The 12,362-nt window shown below is 35.4% G+C and overlaps 1 protein-coding gene across 6 annotated transcripts in view; it reads left to right on the forward strand.

Annotated features, from left to right (window-relative positions):
- Nucleotides 1–12,362, forward strand: part of CSNK1A1 (casein kinase 1 alpha 1) — a 49,730-nt gene that overhangs the window by 20,802 nt on the left and 16,566 nt on the right. For 3 of the 6 annotated variants that reach the window (XR_012001239.1, XM_026008858.2, XM_026008842.2), the window contains exons 3-5: nucleotides 2,634–2,760; nucleotides 6,156–6,254; nucleotides 8,678–8,761. Coding sequence is in view for 4 of the 6 variants with exons in the window: in XM_026008858.2 (XP_025864643.1) it covers nucleotides 2,634–2,760; nucleotides 6,156–6,254; nucleotides 8,678–8,761 (310 nt within the window). In the remaining 2 variants the exon portion in view is untranslated. The remainder of the gene's footprint in view (nucleotides 1–2,633; nucleotides 2,761–6,155; nucleotides 6,255–8,677; nucleotides 8,762–12,362) is intronic. The other 3 variants (XR_012001240.1, XM_026008865.2, XM_072756898.1) reach the window with 1 other exon arrangement.

Below are 12,362 nucleotides of genomic sequence, written 5' to 3' on the forward strand. Positions count from 1 at the left end.
TAGTGGGCAAGATCTCTGAAAGATTAAGTAGAAACTTAAAAAAAAAAGAACTTTTCCCATCAGGCTACTTTTTTCTGCAAAATTTGGGTGTGAAAATTGGTTCCTTTTTGTGTGTTTGGTAGCAATTATTAATCATGTTTGCAAAGTAATTATCAAGAACAGTTGGAACAGAAGTATAGGAAGGAGTGTGAATTTTTTTAGATTTATAACTTTAGAGAGACAGAATGAGCACCAGTGAGAGGGCGCAAAGGGAGAAGGAGGGAGAATCTGAAGCACACTCCACGCTGAATGTGGAGCCTGAAGCAGGGCTTCTAACACTGAGACCAGGACCTGAGCTGAAACCAAGAGTCTGATACTTAACTGTGCCACCCAGATATGCTGTATATGAACTTTTTATACTAGTTCCTTTTTGATCTTTTATCTCATAACATGATTCTAGGGAGCGTATTCCTTGTGTCTGAATATGGAATCCACCTATGTGGTAGTTAAGTTTGCATTTCCTGGGAAAATGCCAGTTTTTAACTCCACATACTCTAATTTTTTTAAAGATTTTATTTATTTGAGGGAAAAGGAAAGTAGACTCCTGCTGTGCAGGGAGCCAAATGCAGGACTCTGTCCCAGGACCCCAAGATCATGACCTGAGCCAAAGTCTCAGCTGCTTAACCAACTGCTCACCCAGGCACCCCACATACATTTAATTTTAATCTTGATTTTTTTAAGTAACTGGCTTATCAATGAAACAACATATTAAAGCAAAATTTAAAAAATAACAATAAACAGTTTCCCATTAGACTAATGATTTGTTAATGACATTGCCACAGATTTTTGTATAGCCATTTTCCCTCTTGTGAACATTTTTAAAACAAACTTGTCAAACAGTGGTAAATCTTGGTATCAGTTTTTATTGAAGTTAACAAAGAAATTACTCCAGTCTGGCTTTTAAAGTAACTTTTTCTTTAAAAAAGTTTTTTTTTGTTGTTGGCCAATTTTCAAGTAGAATCTAGATAAGCTTGAAATCCCATTTTATTTATTTATTTATTTATTTATTTATTTATTTATTTATTTATTTATTTATTTATTTTTAAGGATTTTATTTATTTATTCATGAGAGAGAGAGGCAGAGACCTTGGTGGAGGGAGAGGCAGGCTCCATGCAGGGAGCCTGATGTGGGACTCAATTCAGGACTCCAGGATCACTATCTGAGCCAAAGGCACATGCTCAACCTCTGAGCCACCCAAGTTTGAAATTTAAATGGTAGTGCTGGGCAGCCCCGGTGGCTTGGCCTTTTAGCGCCGCCTGCCGCCCAGGGTGTGATCCTGGAGACCTGGGATCGAGTCCCATGTCAGGCTTCTTGCATGGAGCCTGCTTCTTCCTCTGCCTGTGTCTCTGCCTCTCTCTCTCTCTCTGTATGTCTCTCATGAATAAATAAATAAAATCTTTAAAATAAATAAACAAACAGTAGTGCTTATATTTAGGAAAATGCCCTTACCAGAGTTACAGGTATATAGAAACTTAAAATCATTATAGTAATTCAAGGTCCTTGGAATCTCTAAAATGTAGCTATTTCTTGAGTTTGGGGAGGACAGTCTATTTACCCATAGTAATAAAGCATTGGATAATTAAAACAGGGCTCCAGTTAAAAGCACATGTATGGGCAGCCTCGGTGGCGCAGCGGTTTAGCGCCGCCTGCAGCCCAGGGCGTGATCCTGGAGACCCTGGATCGAGTCCCACGTCGGGCTCTCTGCATGGAGCCTGCTTCTCTCTCTGTCTCTCTCTGCATCTCTATGAATAAACAAATAAAAATCTTTAAAAAAAAAAAAAGCACATGTTATCTTTGTGGTAATACTTGTTATTTTCTGTAATCAATCTAAGCAAAAATGTGACTCCTTTTTTTTTAAAAAAAGAGTAATTATTGATTAATATAACTTGTGATGGGACAGGAGTAAAAAGGATCTTCACTTTGTAAGGCTGGTATAGTGTCCATTTCTTCAGTTAGGAAGTAGCATCAGGTAACATCAAGGAACTTGCCAAAGATCATGGGAATCAGTGACAGATGGATATAGAATTCACATGCTCTGGTAAGAGGAGCATTAAGGTTACTGTGCAAGTTCTGTCTTAATACAGTGGGGCCACTTGACAGAAGAAACTCTACTTACCCTTTTTTTGGGTTGAGCAGTGTAGTCAGTCAGTGGACTCACCATCTGAATAGAGGAAAACTTAACCTTAAATGAAACCTAACTGGGGACATCTGGCTGGTCATTCAGTGGAGCATGCCACTTTTGATCTCGGGGTTGTGAGTTCCAGTCCCACATTGGGTGTAGAGATTACTTAAAATGTAGATTAATATATATATATATATATGGTACCTTTATTTATTTACTTATTTTTATTTTAAAGATTTTATTTTCTCAATAATCTGTGTACCCAGTGTGGGGCTAGAACTCAAAACCTTGAGATCGAGAGTGGCATGCTCCACTGAATTATGTCAGCCAGGGGCCCCTGGGGTAACTTTGAAAAAAACTAGATAAGGAAAACTATCTTATTATTAAATCTTAAGAATTTAAAAATTTTAGTGATATTAAGTGATAATCACCTTTTCATAAAGCTCTCCTTTTCCCCCTTTATTTTGCTAGGTGGTATGGTCAGGAAAAAGACTACAATGTACTAGTCATGGATCTTCTTGGACCCAGTCTCGAAGACCTCTTCAATTTCTGTTCAAGAAGGTTCACAATGAAAACTGTACTTATGTTAGCTGACCAGGTATGTGAAATTTTGATGAAAATAAAATTTGAGAATACTAATATTAACTGTAATGTAAATTTTTATAAACCAGAGTATGTGTCATCTTGTAATATGTAACCTTATGTTCAGCCAAAAAAAAAAAATCGTAGATCTCATCAAGTGTTATACTACTCTAATACAACTTAATAGAGGTTTTCCTGTGGCAAAGGACAGAAAGGGATTATATTGATTTGTTACTTACCTGTAGACTAGTAGTTTTCAAGTTGTTCATCAGATGGAGTCTGTTTAAGTGAAGAACACAGGTTTCTTTATAAGATTTTTGAAGAAAGGGCTCAAAATATAGAAATGCTGTAGCGAGTAACTTTTATTTAAAAACAATTTTTTAAAAAGATTTTATATATTTACTCATGAGAGACACACAGAGAGAGAGAGGCAGAGGCAGAGACAGACACACAGGCAGAGGGAGAAGCAGGCTCCATGCAGGGATCCCGACGACGTGGGACTTGATCCTGGGTCTCCAGGATCACGCCCTGGACCAAAGGCGGTGCTAAACCACTGAGCCACACAGGCTGCCCTAGAGTGACTTTTAAATTTTAGATTGGATGTCAAAATAAAATGAGATGATAAACTAGCATTTGAGGTAGAATTCCTTTTTTTTTTTTGAGGTAGAATTCTTAAAAGTACAAATTCAAAGAATTAGAAAATAGTGTTCATTCTTTGTAATCAGCACCCGATTTTCCAGTATGATTAACATAAAAAACTTCAAGTGGCTCAAGCAAGTATTAGCAAATTACATTGTATTTGTGGTACATTAAGAACTCCCATGTTGAAAGGTTAAGATCCTCCTCATATGTGTTAACTAACAAGTGAGTGAATCCAGTCAAAAGAGTGTATTCTGTAGGTTCTGTAACACATAGGTATTCATAAGTGAACATTTATTGAGGGCCTTTCTGCATTACTTAGCACTGGAAGGTGCAAAGAAGAATAAACACTGTGGTCCCCTTTTCATCTAGGAGTGTACAGAAAGATGTAGAGAAAAATGAAAAAAATATGATGTACATGGTTTTGTGATAGAAGGCTGTATATTGGGTACCCTGGTAACGGGAAAAATGTACTTCAAGGAAGGAGAGGGGTGGCAATAAAGCAGAATAAAGCAGTGACTTAAGGAGGTAGCTGCTGAGTCTGGGCTCTGTAGATGCTAGATAACTACTTGAGGGTAAGTAGTTTGTGCCATTTATTATCTTCTGCCACGCCTTTTCCCAATGAATCCATGATCCAGTATCACTTAGCCTTGGACAAAAAGCACATCAGGTGAGACAAATGTTTTGGTTTTCTTCCTTTAATAAAGTACAAGTTGCTGCTTATAAGTAAAGGTGGTATTCGGACATTATATACATCTACTTTCTTGAAAACGTAAATAGTTTAAGTTAGAGATTACAGATTTGGCTTCAAGAGATACTTGTCAAAGTTCAAAATCTGTATGGTAGTAAAAGCTCTAGGGAAAATGGGGACAAATGAAAAATAGAATCCGGACACATCCTACTGAGAGGAGCAAGAACATATGGGTAGAAAGGTAATGCTTGTCTTTGGATACTGAAAACATTTTCAAATACTTAACTATCTTACAGAAAAGATAGATATATTTGATAATTTGACAAAACTATTTTAGAAATGATAAAAAGTGATGCCATAGTTAAAAGACAGCTTTAAAATTTAAAGTTTTGCATAACAAGGATAAACATTTTGTGTGTTTAAGATTTAATTTATTTATTCATGAGAGGCACACAGAGAGGCAGAGACATAGGCAGAGGGAGAAGCAGGCTCCATGCAGGGAGCCTGATGTGGGCCTTGATCCCATGACCACAGGACCACACCCTGAGCCGAAGGCAGACACTCAACCACTGAGCCTCCCAGGTGCCCCAATAATAATATTGTTATATGCAAAGAATTCTTAAAGTTAACAAGAAAAGGACAAGCCAAAAGAATAGTGGGCAGAGTATGGATTGATACTTACAAAACAGTAAATGACCAGACTTCTAAACTACGTGTTAGCAAAGAAGTTAGGTCAGTAACTATCATATTGGCAAAATTTAGAAAGAACTAATTAAAATAAGTTGGTTAGTGGAAAAAAGAATACTCTCAAGTGCTGCTGGAAAATGAAAGTTAGAGCCTATTTTAAAGATAGTCTGGTGCTACCTATCAAAATGATAGCTGCTTCAACCCAGCCACTCTCTACAATTGTATGGGGTTTATAGCCCATAGAAATAAAGCACTACTAAGGTAAGGAAGCATTTGATTTACACGTTAATAGCCGGCTGCCTGGGTGGCTCAGTGGTTGAGTGTCTGCCTTAGGCTCGGTGTGATCCTGGAGACCCGAGATGGAGTCCCTGAGTCCTGTGTGGGGCTCCTTGCCTGCATGGAGCCTGCTTCTCCCTCTGCCTGGGTCTCTGCCTCTCTGTTTGTGTGTCTCTCGTGCATAAATAAATAAAAATATTTAAAAATATATGTTAATAGCATTATTGTTTACAGTGGTAAGACAGTGGGAATAATAATGGTTGGGGAAAACTTATTTATACCATAGAATATTTGTGGCCATTAAAAAGAATGCTAAGACCTGTACCATTTGACTTGATAGAATTTCCAAGAAATTAAGAAAAGGTTGTTAGAATGATAGGCTTACTATTCAGTTTTTGAATATGATTGCTTGTGTGGAGAAAAAACATGGGAGAGTGCAAAAAGCATCTAAGGAATGAAACCCAGCATGTGTATGTCCCATGTTTTATGTTTGTGTTATATGCTACTAACTTCCAGGAATGTTTAGTTAAAAACAAGCAAACAAGAAGAAAATGAGTAGGATGCTTCTATTCTAGTTTAAAACAGTAACACCTTATATCTTTCAATTGGTCAACATCCTCATTCCCAAAGACATGTGTGTCTTGACTTCATGAATGTGTGTGAATAAGAGCATGGAAATGGATAATGCCAGGCTGTTCTAACATGGGTTACCCCGGGGGTGGGGGTGGGGGGGCAGAGAGCTGGTTGTGGAAAGTTAATGATTTAGCTCTTACTAACTGAAAATTCCAAATTGATTACTTTGTAACTTAAAAATTGCAAACACCGATTCATCCTACCAGGTTAGATGTTGTGTTTATTATAAACATCAATACTAGAACATGCCAAAGAATAAGGCAGGTTTATGTTTAAGTATCCATCAATCTAGAGATAAATGGAGAGCCTGGTTGCTGTTTACATTTAATTTTGTCTGGCACTATCTTTGTGAACTCTAAATGAAGTTGTTCAAATATACCTGTGATCTTGAAGAACTGAGATACTGAAATAATTGAGACATAATGTGTTGCTTTCTTGTATTACAATTCAAATTACATTATCTTTCACCCCCTCTTTTTTTCCAGATGATCAGTAGAATTGAATATGTGCATACAAAGAATTTTATACACAGAGACATTAAACCAGATAACTTCCTAATGGGTATTGGGCGTCACTGTAATAAGGTTAGTCAAATGTTCTTTGCATGAAAGAACAAAAGAGTAAAAACTCCAGGCATTGCTTTGGTAAACTTTCAGTCTTTAAAAGTCATAGAAAATTGTATTTGCTGTTGATGATTGTTTTAAAAGCTTGTGCTAGAAGGATGATCAGCTAACTCTATTAACTTAGTAACTTGAAATAAATTTTCTCCCAACTTAACCCAACCAAGGTTAATTATTTATATGGGAAAAAAAAATCCCAAGGGCTTTATAATGAAATGTAATCATATGTTACTTAATTATTCAACAATTGTATCTATTTTTCACTCATTCAAAAAATAAAAAACCCCATATACTTTTTTTCCTGAATGCTAAAATCAGATTTTAACCTTTGTCTCTGAAGTGTGGGTTTTTGTAATATATGTGCTTGTGCCAGCGTGGGAACCACTGACCCATCTGTCACCATGGCGTTAACATTTGCTGACTGAGCATGATCATAATGAGAATTCTTCAGTCCTTGGATTTGTGTATTCAAAAGGATAACTTTTGGGCCTGCTTCAAAAGTAGTTGACAGTTTCTTACTTGGGTGCATCATTGGGTGGATTCTCTACCCTTCCTCCCCCTTTCAAAGGAAAATTATAGTCAAGTGAAATGAATGTTCATACAACAAAATTAGTATGCTTTGGGGTCTCAGAATGGTTGAACATACGGGGTGATTGGGTTTTAGCTAGTGGCGCATGATTGTAGTTAGAAACTAATTGTGTTGAAATTTTTTCTGCAATGATTAGTTTTATTGAGTGAATTGCTTTATTTATCGATTCAATGTTGAGCTCGGGCAGACAGGCAGCATTGGCAATGCACTAAGCATGTTACGATCTGATGATCTGATAGAAATTCTCAACTTCAGGACAACTTGGGGCTTTTTGGTTTTTGTTGTTTTTTTGTTTTGTTTTGTTTTTGGAAGGAAGATTCCCATTTGTTTTATTAAATCTTTAGGAAATGTTTGGTGTTTTTAGGTCTGGCTATACATGTTTACCTTTGTTTGCCTGTATGAATGCCAACTTGTAGCCATTACCATTAGAACTGGTGTTATTTGTTAATGCGTGAGACATAACTGTTGGTCTGACCAAGTTTTAGGGAATTAAATTTTTTGTTGAAAGTTAAATGTTAAATAACAAAAGGTGTGTATATCTATATATAACTTATCTTGCCATTCCCAAATTGCATCCTTTTTTTTTTTTTTTTTTTTTTAATATTATAAAGCTTCTCTCTCTGAAGCATCCAGGTTCTTAATTGTTACTGCAAAACCTGGTAATTTAATTAAGATAAAAGAAATTACTGGTCTTAATTTTTTGGGCAGTTTTGTCAGTTTGACCCTGATCTTTGGCCATTTCTCAGCCCTCCTTCCCCATTTTCTTCCTGCTAAATACCCATTATCCTCCTGTGATCTGTGTTCTGCATGTCAACATTGCAGTACATGGTTTTTGGCTTAAAATCAAATGATGACCTAGATAATACCTCTTTGCTTCCCCCCCTTTAAAAATAGCTTGTTAATTACATAGTTGTATTAAGGTGTCCATTTTGCCCCGTGATGATAACTTTTTTAGAATATGTTGTATCCTCTTTAGAGATATTAAAAAATATATATCATGGAGCAGATTGCTGTTAATACAGATTCAGAGAGACCCTAGGGTAGAAGTGCAGTGTTTCACTTAACTTTTAAGATTCCAATTCTAAATGTTGTTCTTGAACATTTTAGATTAGTGTTTTGTTTATGTAGTTGGTTTTTAGTGTTTTCTTTCTGTATTGTAGTTTGGAAAAAATGCCAGTTTTATGAGACTGGATTCTTTGGTTAGCTTGTTCTAGCAGTTTTCTATTCATGGGGAGAAAAGAGTGGGGGGCTTTTGAGGGTTTTTTTTTTCCAAGTCAAATTTCTTATTTGGAAAATTGTTCTGAATTTGATATTTAGGAGTGACCACTCCAATCTTAGTGAATTTGTTCATCTCTTCCAGTAATTAGCCCTGCATGCTTATGAAATACAATTTTGAGGTGACTAAATGCCTTCTACCTCTTCCTTACTGAAGATTTTTTTCCCCTGTACAATCTTTTTTGGGGGAAGGGCAGATTGTGATACCAAATATTACAGAGCCAAATTCCCCATTCTTTTTATTTAAAAATTAAAGAGCCAAATGTCACCATTGCTATCCCTGATTCAGGCAGTGACACAATATAGTGGCATTAAAAACTTGAGTATTTTCCAGAATTCAAATGTTCTTGAGCATGTGATTCTTATTTGGAAAACTGAGAAGCTACAGTGCTTGGTGGAAGAAGGATGGCATTTGGCTACCCTGTTCTTTCTCTAATGCCTCGGTGTTGCCTGTCTGCGCCGGCCATTGTTGCAATGTAAGCAATACTGTTTGATGCACTGCCACCCTCTATTGTCTGTTTAGTGTTTAGAATCTCCAGTGGGGAAGAGGAAAAGAAGCATGACTGTTAGTACTTCTCAGGACCCATCTTTCTCAGGATTAAACCAGGTCTGAAACTGTCTCCTATTCCAACCTCAATCCCAAATTCATGTGCTTTTCTTTTTTATTGTTTTATTTTGATTATTTTTGTTTTGTTTTAATTCTGGAGAATGTAGATCTTGCTCAAGCATCTCTTACGTTGGCATTATTCAGACATACTTGGCAAACATATAACATTACTAAGATTTTTTTTTTTTTTTTTGTGGCTTTTGCTTAAAGCTTGTAAAGTTTAGAGAAAACCTAAATGAAAACAGGATTATGTTTAGATCTCTAACATCCACATGAGGAAATGATATGTTGGTCTAGTATTGAAATTCTTTGTCTAATGGTAAACTTGAGATAAGACTGTTTAGTTTTTAAAGATGTATTTGGAGTTGCAGAACTTTAATGCATGAAACATATCTAAATTCTGTTGCATTAGTGCTGTATGATGAATATATTCTGCCTCAACTCTCTTCCCCTTTCCTAGTGAACTTCAGGTAAGTGTAGTTTAGATATGAGATCTAGCGTTTCTAGAATTGATTTTCTAGAGTTATGAATTCTCCAACTTCAACCAAATTGCTTTTAATATGCTGAAAGAGCATTATATACTCTTGAACTAGGAAACGTTGCAGTCTAACAATATAACAATAACATCATTGAAGCACTTAGAAACAATTACCATTAATAATACGTGAGTTCAATTAAAAGGAATGATAATCTGATGATTTAGGTTTTGGCAGGCTAAGTAAACACCCCAATAATTTTCTTTTCTTTTTTTTAAGATTTATTTATTCAGAGAGAGAGGCAGAGACACAGGCAGAGGAAGAAGCAGGCTCCGTGCAGGAAGCCCGACATGGGACTTGATCCCAGGTCTCCGGGATCATAACCCAGGCTGCAGGCAGCGTTAAACCGCTGCGCTACTGGGGCTGCCCCACACCCCAATAATTTTCTTAAAAAATCTTTTTATGTAGGTGGAACTCCACATTTTCTTTTAACTTTCATAGAAGTTAGCGAGCTTTGTTATGCTCTTGAGAAAATAAATGAATCTTGATCAGTCAATTTAGTACATACTGAGAAGCAAGTATTGACATGACTAATCAAAAAGAGAAAAGTTGTATTTGGTGTATGAGCATACTTTGTAGTTTAAAAGTATGTTCCGTACCTTATACCACATGCATCATCTGGGTGATTGTTTAATCCTTTTCCATACCGTCCACCGTTATTCTAGGGACCATCTTCTTTTGCTATTAAATAGGTTTCTGAAATTCAAACTTCTGTTTATTCACAAAGAAATAACAGTTGTGACTAATTCTTAATTGGAAGGAGAGAGGTGGGGGGGGTAATTAGGTACATTACAAAGCACCTAGTGCCCCATTTTTGCTTATCCATTCATTCACACATTTATATTTTATAGCATAATCATTTAGTAATTTCCATAAAATTATATTGAATTGTTTATTTTCTCTACATACAGGTTAGTTCAATTGCGAGGAAAAGTGATCTTGTGAATTTTTTGGAAGGGCAGGGAAATGTGACCCCTGTTTAAGAGAAAAATTGCTAGATATACTAAAAGCTAAAATTAGTGGTAGTGTTTCTGAGGAAAGTGCACCTCTGCTGGATGGAATTACCCTGGTATGTCCAACATTAACTCATTCCCACATGTGTTTGAAGAATAGGCTGCATTCTATAACACAGGCATAAATTTTACTTGGAACACAAAATACAAATCCACAGAAAAGCAGCTTGACCCACCAAAGACATTAGACTTTTTGCATATGCAAATCTATAAAAAATTACATTATCTTAGGACTTACTGAATATTGGCTTTTCCTGGTTTGGTTCTTCCTTTACATATATGCGGCTCTTTGGTTGTATCCTTGGTATTCTGTGGTGTCATGTAAACACTTCCATTATGTTAATATTCATTTTTAAATTCCAAGCAGAGGGCTACTATAAAGCAGCTTGATAGGTACCAGAAGATGATGAAACCACCAAGAGATTGAGATTTTTTTAAATTTTGCATAGTTTTCCTTTTCAGTTGTTTGCTCTTAAAAGAAGACACTTCATTTAGCAGTGAAATTATTTTTCCTGAGTCATTCTCAGTTTTTATAGGAAAAGAAAATTTAGAGTTGATTTGCTTTGTAATTTTTTTGTTTTGAGATTAAAGTTTGAGATCGTGTTTGAGAAGATAGTGTTTGTATATATTTTTTTTGTTTTCTTAATAAACTACATTTCATCCATTAGAGTTGTGGAAGGAAAGAATCTAGTAAACACTGAAGTTTTATAAAGTAATCTTTTAAAAAGTTGTGAGAAAATGTCTGGTTATAGTTGCAAATGCAGCTCTACTGAATGTAGACCTAAAATAGGAATGAAACTGTCAGGTATATTCTTGTCAGTTCCTGTCTTCTCCATTTGGAAGTATTAAAAGAAGCAATCCCAGAAAATATCCTTTAGAGGAGAGTCATGTCCTAATCACCTTTTATTTAAAACCCACAGAATTATTAAAGGTATTTTTAAAAACATTTAAAATTAAAGTTGGATATCCTTTTGTGATTGTTTTTGCCTTGTTTTAAGTGTGAATCTGCAGAACTTAAGTCATAATTTTTGGTTTGCTTAACAGAAATGTAGTTTGCTCATTTTAATATTTGTATACTAAGTCCATTTTCATAGCAAGAGAAACTTGAGTGTGAGCTTTATTTCTTTGTGTTTTATAAGACTGACTTTCTCATAGTCGTTTAATAATGTGATTGCTGAGGAAGTGAATTTAATTTTACTAGAGAGCTGTCATCCAGTTAAATTTTACTAAAAATTTAATATTCATTCTTTAATGGTAGACTAGGTCAAAATAAGTATCTCATTGTTACCTTGGTGACACAGATTCAAATCTTAGTGTCTTATCCAGTGTCCAGTTAAGGCTAGGGTACAGTCTGCCTGATACGTATTTTTCTTTTTCTTTCTCTTTTTTTTAGATTTATTTATTTATTTAGGTAATCTCTGTGCCCAACATGACACTTGTACTCACAATCCTGACATCAAGAGCCTCATGCTCTACCAACTGAGCCAGCCACATGCCCCTCTATAAAAGTTTTTTATCCTCCTAAGAGAGGAGTTTGATCAGATTTTTTTCACCTAAATCAGTCACTTTATTTATTCTTAAACAGACCCTAATAAGCTAGGTAATGTGTTTCCCAGGACGTCACAGATTATAAAGTGAGCAGAAGGGATCCAAAATCTGCTTTTTGAAAAGAACTACAAAATTTAGGCATAACTAGGGGAAAAAAAAAAGATCTAGGGCACATAGTATGTACTGTGGGGGCACAAAGACCTGCCTTGTTGGATAATCTTTGTAAACATAACTTAAATAAATGAGTTTATGATCAAGACTAAAATTTGAAGTAAAGATTATTTATTTTGCTTTAGTAGGTAGGTAAATATGAATATATTTTGAATTTTTTTTTTGTCAGAAATAGGTATGTTCCTTCTTTTAAAGTGTTAATCATGGAGAATAAACCCCAATTACTTTTTAAAATTAGCTACGTTATAAAAGAATTTTTATTCTCTGTGTACCATATAAATAAGACCACACTAAACATTATTTTGTTCTAAAATACTAGTCTGGTTTTTAACT

Source organism: Vulpes vulpes, chromosome 4 (genome assembly GCF_048418805.1).
Source record: "Vulpes vulpes isolate BD-2025 chromosome 4, VulVul3, whole genome shotgun sequence".
Taxonomy (NCBI): Eukaryota; Metazoa; Chordata; class Mammalia; order Carnivora; family Canidae; genus Vulpes; species Vulpes vulpes.